The 18834-nt window shown below is 36.5% G+C and overlaps 2 protein-coding genes across 3 annotated transcripts in view; both read right to left on the bottom strand.

Annotated features, from left to right (window-relative positions):
- The window catches only part of LOC140171855 (uncharacterized), a 384363-nt gene that overhangs the window by 295596 nt on the left and 69933 nt on the right, over positions 1–18834 (bottom strand). The window lies entirely within an intron of this gene.
- Positions 1184–17908, bottom strand: LOC140170670 (uncharacterized). The gene is made up of 10 exons (XM_072193916.1): positions 17815–17908; positions 14106–14405; positions 12347–12621; positions 10845–10966; positions 9028–9424; positions 8405–8466; positions 7381–7583; positions 5632–5886; positions 3775–3899; positions 1184–1570 (listed from the first exon to the last, which is right to left on the bottom strand). Exons 1-10 carry the CDS (start codon positions 17903–17905, stop codon positions 1250–1252), a joined length of 2151 nt encoding a protein of 716 aa, XP_072050017.1. The 5' UTR covers positions 17906–17908; the 3' UTR covers positions 1184–1249.

The raw sequence follows: 18834 nt of genomic DNA, 5'->3' as shown, positions 1-18834 counted from the left end.
TCATACATTTTGGCATGTTCATCACCTGTTTATGACTAGTAAAATATCAATTGCTATGCTTAACTGTACATTGTAAATCATGATATCATACATTTAATATAGCAAGTACACATATGTTAAGCTCACATTGTGTAATGGGAACCATGATATCATACATTTTGGCATGTTCATCACCTGTTTATGACTAGTCAAATATCAATTGCTATGCTTAACTGTACAGTGTAAATCATGATATCATACATAACTATAGCAAGTACACATATGTTAAGCTCACATTTGTAATGGAAACCATGATATCATACATTTTGGCATGTTCATCATCTGTTTATGACTAGTAAAATATCAATTGCTATGCTTAAACTGTAGTGTAAATCACTATGAGGCATTTTAGTATAGCCAGTCAATATTGCTCATGATTATATGGTATAAAACGTTGATGATTTAGTCGGTGTTTTTTAATTCTACTCAATTGGGAAACAAAATTCTCCATGGTTCAGTTCTAAAAATGAAAAGAATCCACTATGCAAGAACTCAGGTCTGCTATACAATCAACTGACACCCCAGGATGTGTTTGTCCTTGCATGTGTCCTCAAATATTATGTTACCCAATTAAGTAGGCTAAAGTCAATTTTCATATCTACCACCAAACTATATACAGCCCCCAACTTAATGTTTTCCAGATATTTGGAGTGGCCTTCAAAATGTATGATTTCCTCTATGCAGTTAAGTCTATACCATATTATATTTCGCTTATCTCAAACAGGTAACCACCATGCCAGAATGTATGATACCATGATTTCCACTATACACAATGTGAGCCAAACCCACATGTGTACTGACCATACTTAAAATATGTGATATCATGATTTCCACCACACAGTTAAGCCTATAACCCAAAAAAGGATAATTCTAGACTGGGAAAGTGGACTGTCCACATCCCATTAAAGGAGTATTTCGTGATCCTAGCATCCTCTATTTATGTCATTTTTCATTAGATATCCACGAAAAAACCTATTCCCAAAATGTCAGTTCGCGAGTTATGCATGATTATGTGTATTACACTGCTCCATAGACAATGCGTTGTAATGTAGCCAGAGGTTTCCAGTGATATAAAAATCATCCGAAGTTATTCCAAACCATTCATGCTAACACAGAAATTGACTTTTTTGAGAAAAGTGGGGGGATGAGGCTGTGGAACACGAAATTCCCCTTTAAATGGTCAAAGCTTCTTAATGGTATTATAAGTTATCTACAATATCTGAAAATAATTTGGAAATTCCTTGTTTACGGCTCTTTTAATTTTTTTTGGCAATGTCTTTTTTTGTGTTAGCATGAATGGTTTTGTTAAAATACAACTTTTTGGCATAACTTCGGATGATTTTCTTATTGGCCTTAGTACATCATCCACTCCACCTGTATACCACTGGATAGTTACAGAGTCCTCCATAATGTTCAATATCTTGCCTATTTGAGGCCATGTGGTCGGATGTACTTCATTGAAAAAACAAACCATCTTGTCAGTACTTAGTGGTACTTTATATTCTTTCCTGGGTTTGGGTCCAAGATGTACCTGTGCAAAAGGAAGAAAAAAAAACACACACACAATATTTAGTTTTTGAGATATTGCAATTCACTAACGATGTTAAGTCAGGGGTGCCATGTGGACCTGATGGAATTACTCCCAACTAAGTTAAAGACCAGGATTAAGGAATTCTCTTATGAATTATGTACCCCTCTCACTGATTTGCCCAATTGCTCGTTTACTGAAGGTGTGGTCTCAAAACAGTGGAAAAGAGCTGTGCTTGTTCCCATCCCTAAGACACACCCACCTAGGGAAGGCAAATTACACCCTGTCTTTTATTTATTTTATTTATTTATTTTACTCATTTGGCAACAAACATCAAAAGCAAAAAAAAACATAAAGGAGGCCTCCTGAGCTGCCAGGGACCACTGAAAAGCACAGGAAAGCACTGTCGCCAAAGGTCATATACAATTTAACACAAGAGACAAGAAAAAAATGGCTACAGTGATGGAAATCTGACTGATTGTTTTGCTAAAGTCAATGAATGTTTCAATACCAACTGGGTCCTTGAAGATGAGAAAATAGACACTCAACAATTTGTTAATGTGAAGGAGGTATCTACTTCCAACTACTTAGTCTCTTGCATTTTCTCCATACAGGTGCTGATGCTATCAAGAACATTGGTACGGTGGTCCTCACTGACTTGTCAAAATTGTTCGATATAGTTGCCCACACTCTCATGATCGAGAAGTTTATTCATTTAGGAGTCAGTGGGGCCATCGTACCATGGTTGTGTGATTTCATCAATGAGATTTAAGTTCTGAAAAGGGGGTGGGGTGGGCTACCATAGGAAACAAAAGTTGGACCTCTGGGATTTCAAGCAATAATTAATGCTGCCACTGATCATACCCCAAGTACTAGGTGTTGGGAAAAATATGTGGATGGCCTGACACTTGTTGAGAATTGCACTCATCACATGTCTGGGAAGCTCCAACGGGAGCTCCAAGAGGTTTTAGATGATCTTTTCCAATGGACAAGTGATAACCTGTGTTTGAATCCTAGCAAGTGCCAGGCCCTCAAGGTATATTGATATTATTAAGATGCGCCTCTTCCATCTGTCTTGGAGATTAACAACACTCACTTGAGTATGTAAATGAATATGGTGGAAAAATTCTTGGCATCCAGATTCAAAATAATCTCAAATGGGACAAAAACATCCTTTAAATCACTAAAAAGTATGCTGTGCATGTTGAAAAAGTTTTATTTTTCATCAAGAGCTGATTACAGTGTACATAGAACTAGATCTTGAGTGTTGTGACACAGCATTGCACTCATGTTTAACTGCTGACCAGTCTAAAACACTTCAACAGCTGCAGAGAAGAGTTTGCAGGATAGTCGTGGGCAGGAATTTTACATCTTATTCTGAAGCACTGAGTGATTCAGATATGAGAATAGCTGTGGTATACTAAATTGGAAAAAAAATGGTGGTGCCTATATATATATATATGACAATATGAGGTGCCTGCAGTTAAGGTGCCTACGTATACGGTTGAGGCATGTGTTAAAGTATAAGGAATATAGATTTTAGTGCCTCTCTGTAAATACAAGGAATTACACTACCCCTATCAAAATTGAAATTTATGCGCTAATTTGGCAGAATGTTATAGCGCAACATAGCCAGATGTACATTGCATGAATAACTTGTCGTCAGTACAATGTACTCAATTTGAATGAATGGGTGCTTCCTATCTCTTTTGAAATATAGACAGAGAAGGGACAATTATTCCCAAAAGTATGAAATATTGAAAATATGAATTCAGTCTATAGCTTAATGGCTGCAGTATAGTTTGAAGTATAAAGGAAGCCAAAATGCTAAGAATGGGCTCTTGAACCACCCAAATTCCTTGATTTTGATTTTTTTTTCTCAGATAGCCTCTGTGTTTCGTCTGGAATTGGATTTTCAGCTCCCAAGAGTGGATGTGAACCCTGTCCCTGCTCTGCATGCCCTGAGATGGCCCTAAAATATTGCCCTGCATGCCCTGAGATGGCCCTAACAAATTGAAAGTTACACAAATTTAAAAAAAAATGTATCCTTTCATGGATCCATCCGTCACTGTTCTTTATTTCATCATGTTTTAACATAAATTTTGGGAGAAGAGGGGGATTGGGCCATGGATCATAAAGTGGAGGATGGGGCTATGGATCGTAAAATGCCCATTTGATAAATAAAAAAATGAAGTACATGTACATACCACAAGTTCTGTTTCCTCAATTGGCGACTCTTCTTCTTCTTCTTCATCAATGTCATCCACTTTTGCTTCTTCATACGGCAAAATGTCATACAAAGGGAATCCACCACCGTGGTCACCACCATCGTCTAGTTATAGAAAAATATATAAGAAAGTTGATACAATATTTTTAATTTCATATTTCAAAGAATAATGTAACCAAAAAAAAAAAGATGGCTTGATTAGTTCCATAAATGATCAATTACAAGCTAACAATCCAAATTTGTAACCCTAAAAAGGGATACTTTATAGATTTAGCATGTTGGAAGTTTGTAATCAACATACTGTATTCAATATATTAAAGGTGATTCTAATTTGAAAATTCTTTTAACTCTAACACTGACAGGCCTAGGCTTTTGGCTCTGGGAAAGGAAAGAAACAAGTTTTTAAAGGAAGAAATTGAACATTTTGAAGATGTTGTTTATTTCCGGAAATAAGAACCCCATACCGTGAGGGTGCCAGCCACGCCATTGGTGACCAGTAGTCACGGGTGTTTCGATTACTCGGCCAACAAAACCGTTCAAATCCTAATCATGAATTTTTAAAACGTACATGTATGGCAGCCATATAAAATGTATAGCTGCCATCTATGGCTATTGCGCAATGTTGCTATGGGTTATTCATTCAAACTTTAGGGGCACAGAGGACCCATAAGACAAACTCAGAACAAATTCCAATTTTGGGAATCTTATTATTTCATCATTTGGTATTTCATGATTTTCATCATTTGGTACATTTTAAAGGCGGCAATATTACACGGCGTCATCATCCCTATATCTTTGTGTCAAAAATTGCCCTGATAGAACGGTGAATCCTCTTGATTTTTACGCTTTTCGATTTTGTTCGAGATAGGCTGAGCAAATCAGGCTAAGCCAGGCCTTGCCGTCTAGATTTTTAAAGGCGAGTGGTTAATCACCCCTTTTTACAAATATCACTTATTTAATCAAGTAGAGCTCCGGTCTTAAAACGGTATTCATGTGCGCTAAAATTTTGATTTTCTCCGCTTGGAGGGGCACAGCATCGATTAAATGCTGAATTGACTGGTTCGATGGCTGATTTTGGGAGATTCGCAGCGAGTGATATTTAGTGTCTTTGGCGAGTGGAAAATCGCTCACTAGAAATCGAGTTTGGGCATCGCCCGCCTCAAACGGCAAGGCCTGTAAGCATATCATTTACATGATATGATATACCACAGAGTGATGTTGCCATTACAAGAAAATTCAATTGGTTTTCAGGTAAAACCCAGGTTTTGTTTTCAATACACTAACTGGAAATTCAATACACAAATTAGCTGCGATTGCTGTTTGCTGTGGATATATTTTACTGCATTTTCACCATAAGAATTTTTAAATTGTACATATTAAAAATGTGATATATTCAACTGTTGATCATATTAAAGGAACACGCTGATAGCCCCATTAGCTCAGATCCACGTGCTGTATAGAATATTAAATCACAAGTCTAAATACAATGCACATATCGAGACACTATGCAACTTTCTTTATCTGCGTCAATAATAGAATATTGATTTAAATAGAATTGAATACATCTCTACATTTTGAGTTTGTAGTTAACCACTGAGCGATCTAGCGAACGATTTCTAACCAATCAGATAGGACTCCTTTTCTTGCGTTCGGTGAAATACCAATAGCCCATTGCTCACCAACGGAGTATTAAGTTCCAGGGAAAAATATTTATAACACAGGATGTCAACACTGTGCAATATGCACCATGGTAATTGCGTCATTGCATCACATGGTATGCATACATACAAGATTTTTTTATAGAACAGTGGTCCAAAATGAGTTTTTAATGGGTTACCTTCTTCTTCTCGCAGTTGCTTTATCAATTCCTTCCATTCCTGTAAATGACTTCCTTCTAGTTGACCTTTTTTGGTAAGTTTGGTTACATCAGCCAATACTGTATCTAGCCGCAAATTAGTAGTGTTTGGCTGAACCCTATCTGGAGTGTTACCTGGATGTTCCAGGAGCAAATAACTATGCTCTCCTGTGACAACACATTCCTTCCAGTCTTCATCAGTAGCAGCCCACATTTTGTATTGCATACGTGCACGTCCTGTAATAAGACAATTGAGGAACATAACATGAATACACAAATGTAACAAATGTTTTGGGGTATTACAAATGGATAGTCAAAAGTTTAGTTTTTATTTAGCATTGCAACATATACAAAAATACAGAAAAATGGTAAGACATCAATTGTTGCATTTATATTTGTTTGCTCTGTCATTATTTTTTATGCTTGTTGATTTAATATTGTTTTGCTGTATCATCACACCCGCTGTGGTCTTTATGAAATGGCGGGTTATAAAAGCCTTGTTGTATGTATGTAAGTACAAAGCATCAAAATTTAACAACAATAATAAAATGTGCACAAACCACCAAATGCCATCCCAGATTGGAACGGCATACACACCACAACACCAAAAGTTGCAAGGCAAGGATAGCCCATAAAAGCCTGGCTACGTATGCAGGCTCATTTCCAATGGGGTCCCAAAACAAAAAATGGCTGTGGACGTGGATATGTACCAAACTTTGCTCGTTTTGACTGGCATCTTGGAGCACCGGGAATGAAAAGTAATATGTTCGTATTGAGTCTTTATTATTTTATCCGCCATATAAAGTTTCAATTTTACCAAATGGTTATTGCAATCAGAAGATATTGAAATTTCAGGATCATCACACAGAACTGTACATTCAATTGCCATATTTGGTCTACAAAACAGCTACCCTAGATATAATTTTACAACAAATTTTGAATGAGTTGCTCATTCTGGGTATGTATATTTCCTTTAAAAATCTAATGTCTGAATGCATCCTATTTTGCATACAACAGTTCTTACTTATTTTCCATTCAGATACATAGTATCAGCACTTAATCATCCTTAAGATGACCAGATATATTTTGAAAATCAATTTTTTTAAATTAAAGTGTAACATAAAATGTTGTCCCTTTCAAGCATTTAGGCAAAAAGAATGTCATGTAAATGCAAGTTGAAAATATGACTAATTCCTTAACCCTAACCGCCTATGGGCTTTTTGGCAACAGGAAGGGAAAGAAGGAAGGAATAAAGAAAACAAAGAAAGAAGTTGCTCTGGTGCCAAGCACTGGGTCGGTGACACTTTGCCACAGGTCTTGCGCTTCGCTGGCCAGCGAAACCGTGCCTATATATCACTTAGGGCAATTGCGTCATCACACCACGTTGGATGCACGCACGAACAGTGCATATATCAAGTAGTATTTTGTAGTACACAGTCCTGTTAGCCTAACAAATAAATTCTATTAACCCTAACTTAGGGTTAATAGAATTTATGACATTTACACAGTGTGATACTGGTAGTCTTCAATTTGAATGCCTGGTATTCTGTGAGTGTGTACAACCATCATGATCCTGTAACAAACTGATATCAAATGAAAGATCATATTTTTCTCATTAAAATATTGAAATTAGTAGTTCCAAATCGGTGTATTTCCAACAATATCATCGAAAAGCTGTTGAATTAGTCTTAATCGTGGTATGTATACAAACAATCCAACCCCCAAAATCACCTTGTTCATTCTTTGTGAATCTAAACGCATGTGGTTTGCAGTGGTCGTGAACTTCTGAAATGAATGGTGCCAACCAATCCCTGATGTTGAAATAGTTTAAAAACCTCTCAGCTGTTGTACATATTTTGGTTACAGCTCCCTGTAGTAAATGGATGAGTTTTGTGAATGTTGGAATGGAAAACCTCCTGAGGTGAACTGCAATTCTGCAAGGAAAAAAAAAGTTAAATTTTATTCATGTGGCCTTCATAGTGAGGCATGTTTCAATTGATTTTTATCAAGAAGCGGATAATGGATATTTTGGGGCACATGGTTTCATCAGGGATCAATTTTTGAATATCTGAACTAAGTAATATCTGGAAAACAGAGAACAGAGGGGTCAAAGATCATTCTGTAAAACATAAAAGTGCTTATACCGGTATTGTCATATTGTTACTAAACTTATATAGAAGCCCATTTCTTGAGGCCTCAGTATTTAGAAATTATCTTGCATACACTTCTATTGACAGTTTCAGTTCACAACTGAACCCACTTCCTACAAGTCAGAACACTACAATGTAAACTATAATTAGTGCTCTTTTCCTAGTCCTTAAATGTAGTTGTCAATATTCCAGGTTGACGACTGAGTAACTTACAGGCAAGTGTTGGACTCCCCAAACCCACATTTTTGGAACAGCATTCAACTGAAGCTTTTGACTTTTTTTTGTTATGTTGACACATATTTCTTATAACGCACAGGGCACTCTCATGCCACAACGGCATGATGGGGTCACGCTAAAACAAATATTTTCTGTCACTTTGGACTGTTTGTTTTCCAGTCTTCACAAATAAACATCACACAATATTAATCATGAGCAGTTGATAGACGACAAAGGCAGCAGACTAGTTCCCATTTCAGCTTTCTGTGCAATAGAAATGAATCTACACATTATTTCAATGTTCTGATTTTTAATATTAGAAAATTTGAAAAGGTTATAGATTTGCTCCTATGGCAAAAACTGTAATAGCAAAAGCATATTCAAGTTACCTTGAAAAAAGCTGATCGATGTCCTCATGAGTGTGGCCAACAGGCAGGAAAGATACCCTTATCTGAAACATACAAAAAAAGCAGATCAATAATAATATTAATGAATGTATTTTTTTTTAAAGTTGGATGGCGAACAGGGACATGGTTACAAACTATTCATGGATTAACAATCAAACCTGAATCCAACAAACTTTAATTTATTTCCACTAAGGTAATTGTAGCCTAGCACAAGAACTAAGGCCCTGGTAAGAGCACATTTTTAAATTTGATATGACTGTCAACTGCTTATCCAATGTTCAGGAACTGCGCCTTTTGATAAGAGTGTGAGCAATCGCTCACTGCTACTCCCCTTTTAAAATCTGATATAGGAGAGTGATTTTTAGCTCTCCTTAGTTGACCATTCGCTCCTTGCATTCAATTGTAAATTCTCTAAACAGCTCTCCTTGAACGCTCCGGAAGAGCTAATTAATGCCCTCAGGACTGAAAATTCCAAAAGACACTCCCTAAATGTTCATGACAGTCGGCATTATTTACACATTTATGTGTTTTAAATGTCGGCATTTATGTTTGGCCTCTTAATATTGTACCATAATGCTGAAAATGCCTAATACAATCCGACTTACCTTTTGAAAGACATTTAATTCGACCAACAAGCAGCATAGCGCGAAGAAATATTTGTTTTTGTTCTCTCTAGCACAATTGTCCATTTGCACATAGCAGACATTTGGCAGGCCAGATTCTACATATTTATTTAGGGTTTGCAAGAAAACGTTCATAGTACCGTTGCTATCACCAGGGATTTCACCCATGTCTACAAACAGGTGGTTTCCTCTTCCGTGGACAATTACACCAATTACATGGGTCTGCAAGTGCCACACATTACTCCCAGACTTCGTCACCACCAGTTGCCTAGGAATTGCTGTTTTCTGCTGATCCATTCCATCAATAATAATGGACATATACTTCTGTGGGTGAGTTTTAGCTTTCATAATATGATGGTAATATTTTTGACGTTCAGCACTGTTGAGAGAGTGAGAGAGAGAGAGAGAGAGAATAAGTACTAGAGCCTTCAACTGAAGCAGAATTCTCATCCCACTGGAGACCTGCTTTGTTGCCTCGCTGAATGGAACAATCCATATTTCACCTCATACCTCATGAAAATATTCTTACTATTGTACTCATTTACGACCATTACAGCAGATCTACAAATGATCCTGAATTTATACTTCAACTTTTAAAATGATACTTCAGCAATTTGGTTTCATCTCTCTAAACTCATGTTCTTTCTATCTTGGAAAATAACAAAAGAAAAAGAATATCCTCCACCGTCTTACAGATTACGAGACCAATTAAGAGTGTCACGATTAACAGGAAAAACCCATAAACTTCAGTCAAATTGTGAATGTGGGAGGGGAGCTAAACTTGGCAAGAAAAGCACCTAAAATAGAAGCAAAATCTCATTTAAAATGAGGCATGGCATTTTGCTTTTCTTTGCAACGAAAATGAATCACATTCCAACCATACATTTTCATTAGTTTGGTATAAAATATCAAGTGCACACTTTTAGAAAATTGGTTTTTATTTGTGAAAAGGTCAGAACACAGAACTGCGAGCAAGATGAGCATTTATCATAGTTGACTCAAGACTATGCGCCAGACATTTGGGAATTAGGCATGATATACACATAGTCTAATCTGCGGTAAGAGGGGAATTCTCTTTATAGATTCCACGATCTTTATCGTATTCATTTGTCATCAATGGTTGGTAATATTTTAAACAGGTCACACAGATGTAAGATTTATAAAAAAAAAAAATGTTGTAATACCACCATGAAGGTTCTTGTTGTCATAGAAAAAATAATTCACTTTGAGGTTGAATCACATTAAAACAGAATGGCACCTGCTGATCTTCCACTGTGTATTAAATTGTATCAACAAAAACCCCAGCATGATTCACATTATTCAATAGGTTTGTGTCTCCAGACACTTTATGAATTCATGTGTGCACTCATTTCATCATATAGGCCCTGGGCTAAGAATCGACCCCCAGGGATTTTTGGAGCCAACTTTTTTTTGGAAACCTTACCCATGTGGGAATTGAAAATTAATAAGATTGTCTGCAAAAATGTTGACCCTGTGTTGATTAATAATCAGTGAGGGCGCTTTTTCAAAATGGCCATCAGAATCCCATATTGTGGCATCTAAATATCAATTTGAAGTCATTGTGAGATTTTTATTATTTACTTTCTTTGCAAATATGGTGCAATATTGAGTAAAGCCTACCGTTGTAAAGGAAATGCAAAATGGCCGCTAAAATGCCTTAAAATCCCATAAGGGTAAGGTTTCCAAATCCAAAGAGGAGGGGTCAGTTCCTAGACATAATACATATATATTCCATATATTGCATTTAAAATTCCTTTGTTCAATTTAGCTTCACTTACTTCTGTGCCTGCAGGTGAATATCCCTTTCTGTTTGCAGCTTTTTTCTCTTTTCCTTATTTGATTCAGACATGATTGCTCTTTTCAGCCTGCAACATTCATCACACTTAGCAAAGCGATTCTCCTGAAGTGAAATCAAACAAAATAACATTATATGTTTTTAAAATAATAGTTCAAGAAGTGCATTTCACAGAATGGGTAAGGTGAGACTAAGATTATGTGCCGCGAATTGAGATATGGGTAAGGGTACACATTTTTACTATTTTTCAAACACTTTATTTTTTGCTGTAATATTAGAATGGAAAAAGGTGTTGAGCCCATTTATACAGTCAGTCTACTGAAGTACAAAGTACAGACGCGGATGCACACATTGTGCGCGTTGCAACTTTGTACTTCAGAGTGGACAAACTGTATCTGATTGTGATGGTAATTTATCTAGCTAAATATGAGGAAAGTCTGAGAATACATACTACCTGTGACCTGATACCATATCTTTTGTGCTACAAATATAGACTCAACTATTTTGGAAAACATAAATAACGGAAAATATGTACCTACATGTATGCTACATGGGCACCATTACTTTTAAAAATATTTCTCAACTTTAACATAACAATATTATTAATTTTACATACAAATTGCAGCTTACTCAAGGAATACAATTTTAACAAGATTATTTCAATACATTCGAGTAACAAACACAAGATACAGAGCTAGTAAACCATGCATGGGTATTTTGCTTTTCAAATGATATTTTAGTCAAAACATGCAAGGAAAGTTATCGTAAATGGTTGAAATTTTTCCGCTCTACTTTTACAAATATGATAGAATGTTTGTTTCGATTCCCGAATGTCCACAGGTAACACTTCCAAAGTACCTATATCTAATGTATTTGACATTAATACAATCAAACTATTTGTTTATATGCTCATTTAGTGACTTTTAATTAGCATGGATAATAAATGTATGAAATTCTCAATTTAAAGTGAAGAAATACGTCAAAATGCCGAATGTCCATAGCATCAGGTACGGTGTCCATGTAGCATCCATAGGTGCTCACTTTTCAATTGATATTTTAGTCAAATATTGATAGAATAATCTTAAATTATCAGAAAAAAATCAATATCACAGGTGATCAGTTAGTGCAAAACAATAAGGCAACCGTTGCTATATCTTCTAAAATATGGTTGAAAATTATATAAAAGATGCAAATTTGCCCAACTTCATGGCCATGCCCATAAGCATTTTATTTCTTGTGCTTTGCTGTACCCATTCACTCTTGTTGTCCATAAACTGCTGTGAACCGCTGATTGGCGCATGTGGTTGTCTTTTATAATACCTATATTAGTTCTTTATGTGTCACTCCTCATGGGCTATTGTTCACTCTAGCATTTTATTAAAAAACATATACACTGGTTTCTTAAGAAATTTGAAATCACCATTCACCAACCACTTGTTTTGATACATGATTTAAAACAGACCATTGTATAAACAGATTACTTACTGCTGGAATTACAATCCTAGAACAGTCTTTCCTCCAATACACAAAAAAAGTTGCTTTACTGCACGGACTCTCTTTCATGTCCTCCATGTCCGTAACATATCTATCGTAGACATCATTTCTAGTCATGGATGATGGCAAATGCGTTTTGTCATCATCTGGCATCTGGTCACCAAACTCTGACGCAAATTTCCTAAGCCAGACAACGGCTTTGTTACTTTTCTCAGTCCTCACTCCCTTCTTGTGGTAATTCTTTTGGAGAACTCCTGTCTCCCCATCTGTAAGACAAGAGGGTAAAAATATGTAAAGAAAGAAATGTCCAAAGAACTGACTATTGAATTTCAAGTGATAGTCTACCTTTAAACATGCAATCTCTTTGTCCTTTTTAACATTTTACATTAATTACATGCTATACTCCCCATTCCAGAAACAATCAACAGTAATATTTTGAGATTCTGCCAAATGAAACACAGCTTAATCCTACTTTTAAATCATTTAGTTCAAAGTTCTGGCAATAAAAGTTAAATTCCACTACTAGTATTTGGCCAAATTTATGAAAGGAGGGCCAAAAACATGCATTTTTAGGGTGTTTTTCACATGCTGTGACAAGTCTAAAGAATTAAAGTAACTCAAAAAAGTGAAAATTAGAGCAAGATTTTGATTTATGGCTTAGACTTGTTCCAAGTCTTTGATTTTTGTGACTCGATTGTCAGAAAACATGCAGAAAATGCCTGGTTTTTTGGATTTTTTTTTAAAGAACTTTTTTTATCGCAAACAATTAGTGCTGAATTTTTCTGGAATGGGAAATGGAAGTAGTATGAAAGAAAATAAGATATTTCAGGCAGTATTAGCACATTCAAGTCCAGTCCATTCTATAATACTCATTAAAAAATTTGAAAACATTTTTTGAAGATAATTTTTAATGTTGCCAATAAGTTATTAAAAAATTTTAAATTCTAAAACACATATTTTATATTTAGAGCGAAGTTATCAAAATAATAATTGGTTTACACATACTTTTTAATGTGAACATCATCAATAATACTTCTCGGTTGTTAAATTACAAGTGAGTCAAGAAGACGAAGTTTGTACGTCAAGTGAATTAACAAGCCTCAAAACTGTGAATCCATTACATCTGTGTACTACCATGCGGTATTATAATACCAGACGACAATGTGATCTTGCCACCCATTTAGCATTCCAAAAGAAGCCCGCTCAGCTAGCTTACAATAAGGGCCGTAGAATGTTAGTCAAGTGTGACCTTTCTTATCATAAAAAAATTTTAACATGATATACACACTTTGAAGTAATAGGAGAATAAGGCATTATCTTTTCATAACATTTTTTCTATTTAAAATGTAATACAGTAAGTACAGTTACTCAAGAAAACACACTTTGTGTAGGATTGTGAAGATTACTACACTTTGTGTAGCCTTTTGAGGATTTATCAGAACTAATTAACTTTTCTTAATGAATGTAAACGTCAATATTAAGATTTTACATTGTTGGCGATGTTGGCATTGTTCCTATATTGGCCTTCTTATTTATCTGATGATGTTTAGCTGTCCTAAAATTAATTCTCTTTAAAATTATATCACTATCAGGCTAACATTTTAGTGTCCAAAATTGCAAAGTTAACATCCATATTATTGAGGGAAAACAAACTCCAAATAGACTTTCTGAGCATTGGCCAGTGGCCACAGACTGATTTGCATCAGTCAAAGTATTAAAATGCTGCCCGACTTTCATGAGTTTAACATACCTTCTAGACTGCTTTTTATTAAGTAAAATTTGGACTTGGTGACACCGTGGACCATCATCCAGGCTCGCCTGCACGTCTGTCTAACGCCTACAAAAAATCCATAAAAAAATTTGCCACCTTGCCCTTCCTGGCGATGCTCCACCAAATACTTCTTTATCCATTTAGTCTGTCTTTTCAAATTTTTCTCCATATACATTTGTCTGGCTTCCTTCGCCGTTGTCTTGCAAATGTGCTTGATGCACATATTTGTGCAGCACCGCATCCGCTTTATAACCCCTAAGGGGTACACATTGGAGTTTTCTGTCAAAATAAAGAAATTTAAAATGTTAATAGTATGTACAGGAAATTGAGATATGGTTGTAAGTGATTGATTGTACTATTTTAAGTATGCATCTTGGCTGGAATTTCCAGAAGTCAAAAAGGCCACTGACTGCCCTTTTAGGCCAGTAAAATCAGCAGAAAAGGTAAAACAAATCACAATATGGATTTCTTTTGTGGAAAACAATTCAATTGGTTACTAGTACCTTTATTTAAAACATACTAAAAGTCTACCAAAATCAACCTCTGCAAAAGATAGATAAATCATCTTTTTTTTAAATGGCCTCCAAAATTATAAAACATGATGGACATCGACAAAATATAGAAAACAGACTCACTACGTCACTTATTAGCAATAGTAATATGATTCGTATGTCTCAAACCATGCTTTGAAGGTCTAAAATATGATTCACCACTTTAGCTTATTTGTAAGGTTTCTTTTTCAAAATGGCTGCCAAAATAGCTAAAATGTTCATTATAGGGGAACAAGGTAAATATGGAATTAAATGGAAGATTACTACCTTATGTACCACACGAAGTGAATTGGCTACCTATTCCAGAACCCGAGGGATCATGACAATGGGAGGGAAAAGCATAACCAAACATGCCCTCCCAGCTCTAACACATGGTGTCCATGCCTACCGGGAACTTGAGCCCTGGAGAAATAAGTTGGAAGTTGATGGTTCCGATGGGATGTGAACATATCTACATGCATGCGTGTGATCTAACCTCGGGTAGATGGACCTTCATATCGCTGTGAAAGTGCCACTCTATCCACGCTGCCCCCTGGACCAAGCAATTTGAAGCCCAACTTCCACAGGGACAAGGAATCGGAGAGTATACACCAGTCAGATGCTACACGCAGAGAGAAATATTCCCTTCCATTGACATCACAGAAGGAGGGCCATCTTCTCCTTGCAAAGGTTATAGGGCTTGTGGTGCCCCCTCCTGTTGATGTAAAACACAACATTCATGTTGTGGTATCTAAATCGAGATGAACGTACCGTGAATCCGTCGGCCCAATTGGCAGAGGGCGAGGAAAATAGCACACGTCCAGCTCGATGAGATTTGTGTGTCTTTGAGTTTAAGCCTTTGACCACCACACGAAGAGTCTGACATTCAGAAAGTGGGCTCTCCACCTCAACATGGCGCATCCATGGTGAGGACGTGGGAGGGACGAGACTTTAGAAAGGGAAGTGGAACTCTGTTTATTCGGCTGATTTGATTTATCCACCATTAGAGGCAGGAGTGCAGATGCAAAGCGACCGGAATCCTGAGACTCAGAGGATGATGCCACACTTGGAACCGCCAGTGGAAGGAAGTACACCTGTATGTCCCTTCTGTGCATGCGGCAGCTCAGAGTTGGAACCAGGTCTACGACGCTGGCCATCAGCCCTAATAGACGAAGCCACGCAGAGCGTGATCTGTGTATTAAGCAGAGTCAAATGCCAGTGATCCCCGAGCATATGGGAGAGACCCGGCCGCCCCGGCCAAGTCTATCATCACTCTCAGAATTATTCAAATGGAACAATAATAATAAGTTAATTATGTTGCAGCCATACTGACAATTAAATCACCTGTTCAAATCATCCCTGATAAATAGGACTTTAGAATCGACTTTCTAGCTCTTTCTGGGAGAGATTTTGATGATGCTGTATTGAATGTTGGATTAAGACCATCCATCCAGTTACCATTCAAACATTTACTCTAAATTAAGTAATACTAATACACATAATATGTGTATCATATAATGTACCAATTTAGTGATTCAGCTATATACTATGGTGAAAAGTTGATTGCTCTGTCTGTATTCACAACCCAAAATGAGTGTATTTGGAAGCCATTTGAAGTTTTGAACAAAAACACGCACACAAATAATTATTTATGAAATGGTTCGGGCCTAAGAGCAGTTGTAGGTCAAAAAGGCCACCCAATTTCCACATGAACACTCAATATATCTTGCAATCACACTGTCTATTGTTTAAAAGACTTTTTGGTTGCCATTCTAAAAAGATCGATTTTATCCACCTTTCGCAGAGGTTCATTTTGGTAGACTTTGAGTACCGTTTTGTTAAAATAGAGACTTAAGATTAAGAGCAACGTTTTCTGAAAATAGAATTCATGTTGCAATTTGTTTTAGGTCTTGGGGCTGGTTAGTTTTGGCCTGGGTGTTCCCAAGTTTTTGTCAAATTCAATACATTCTTCATCACTTGTTGCCTTGGTGCTTTTCTTTGTCTTCACCAAAGTGAAGGACTTCATCAGATCTGAACATCTGATCCACTATCACATGAAACGGAGGTACGCCATTGAGAATTTCTGGATGAGTCTAAAGAATGTTAAAAAAGCACTAAGTCGACACAGCTATGAAGCTCCATCAAACTCTAGAAAAAATACTGGTGCACCCTAAAGACACAAAGAGACAAGCTAACACTGTTATTCAGAAGTATCTCATTTTGGAAAATGGGTCTCATTTGGTAATCATCTCATATTGAATAGAATTGAGAAGTAATTTCATATCCAATTTGAGATCCAATTGGAGTGTCAAATTGAGATATAATCCACCCAATTAGTTTATGGGCTTGGTTAAGTATGGTACTGTATGGAACCAAATACATAGTGTCTGCTGGACTTCTCATGGTCAAGTACATGTATATCAGTTTAATTGCTGTTGGTGGTCTTTGGTAAACAACCAATTCATGCCTTTTGTTCTGTGTCACCAAACAAGGTCAATTCTCTGAGGTAAAACTATGTTGAATATATTTTTAGAGAACTATTAGTAACTTCAACATTTTTTTCTGCTTTTCTCCAGTTACTTTTGAGAGGAAGGGAATTGAAAAAATCTTCATCAATTAAGTAGCCAACTTAATCACGGATAAATGAATATCCTGCAGGATACATTAATGCAGTGCCGTGCATGTTAAAGAACGTCACAGGCTATTCGAAAAGAGCAGGGGATCATCCCGGTACTGCTGTCTGTACTTCAAAAATACACTTATCTACTCTAGGTTCCAGAGTAAAAATAAGTACAGCTTGTCTATGCAGTGGGGCAATAAGGAAGAAGAAGAATGCAATGGAGATCAGAAAGAGTTGTCAAAGACCACACATAAATAGAGAGGAAGGTATTTCTTTCCTTAGTCACATATGACACACTTTTGAAATATGGAAAAGATACTATGCACAACACAACACAAAAATGTCGCAGATCTGATGAAGTTCTCTGGTGAGATGGATGAAATATTATTAAGAAAGAATTACTGGTTTTGTCAAGCAAAAAATGTTAATTGATTTGAAGTACAAACCTGATGAAACTATTTACTAGCATTTCTTGAGTTAAGACTTTCTGGCTCTCAGCCCTCAACATGTAATATTATTGTAATTATATAATACTAACTTGCTTTCTTAGAAGGAACCTGACTTTGCTGTTCATCATCTTCACTATCAGAATCACCTGGCTCTTCAAATCTGACACGTTTCCTCTTCATTGATTTGTTATGAGCTACAAAAAAAAAAAAAAAAAAAACAGGGGAGAAGATTGTCAAATAATGCTTGTGATTTGTACTGTTTCCCTCTTGAGCAGTCAATATTTGTAAACAATGAAGAACCAGGGTCACAATTAGTAGACAATTTCAAATTTGAAGACAGGGGTAGCTGCTAACCAAAAGAGAACTATCTATATAATAATACTTGTAGTCTGTCACTCTGTGCCTCTGTCTGTCCGCCTATTTTCTCGGAGACTAGGGGTTGCACGTTCCTCAAACTTGGTGGGTGGGTGCAGCTTGACCCCATACAGAGCAAAAACTGTTGTATGGGCATGAAACTTGGTGGGTACAGTAAACATTTTTAGAGCCAAATTTTTTGAAGGTCATTTTGGGGTCATCCGGGGTCAAATAACTTAAAACTATCATATGGGCATGGAACTTGGTGGGTACAGTAAACATTTAGAACCAAATTTTTTGAAAGTCATTTTGGGGTCATCTGGGGTCACCCAGAGGTCAAATAACTAAAAACTGTCATATGGGCATGGAATTTGGTGGGAACAGTCAACATTTAGAGTCAAATTTTTGAAAGGCCATTTTGGGGTCATCCCGGGTCACCCAGGGGTCATCTGAGGTCATATTACCAAAAACTGTCGTATGGGCATGAAACTTGGTGGATACAGTCAACATTTAGAGCCAAAAAAAGGGTGGCCACATGAAAATTTCAAACCCACCCTGGAATTAATTTTTCTGTCAGGATTGTTCCTACTGCGAAATGATTAAAAAAAACCTTTTGAATCAACTCAATCGATCAATCCGTTGCGACGATACAGTCTTCTAAAGATTCACAAAATTGGCCATTTTTACTAAAGATTCACAAAATTGGCCATTTTTACTAAAAATTCACAAAATTGGCCATTTTTACTAAAGATTCA

This window comes from Amphiura filiformis, chromosome 15 (genome assembly GCF_039555335.1).
Source record: "Amphiura filiformis chromosome 15, Afil_fr2py, whole genome shotgun sequence".
NCBI lineage: Eukaryota > Metazoa > Echinodermata > Ophiuroidea > Amphilepidida > Amphiuridae > Amphiura > Amphiura filiformis.
This window is presented reverse-complemented; position numbering and strand designations above follow the sequence as displayed.

Coding starts and splice junctions, on each gene's coding strand:
- LOC140170670 (XM_072193916.1), bottom strand. CDS start 17,905: ATGAAGAGGAAACGTGTCAGATTTGAAGAGCCAGGTGATTCTGATAGT. Junction 10,967..12,346: donor CTAGGATTGTAATTCCAGCA/GTAAGTAATCTG, acceptor ATTTCACTTCAG/GAGAATCGCTTTGCTAAGTG. Junction 3,900..5,631: donor GCAACTGCGAGAAGAAGAAG/GTAACCCATTAA, acceptor TTCTATAACTAG/ACGATGGTGGTGACCACGGT.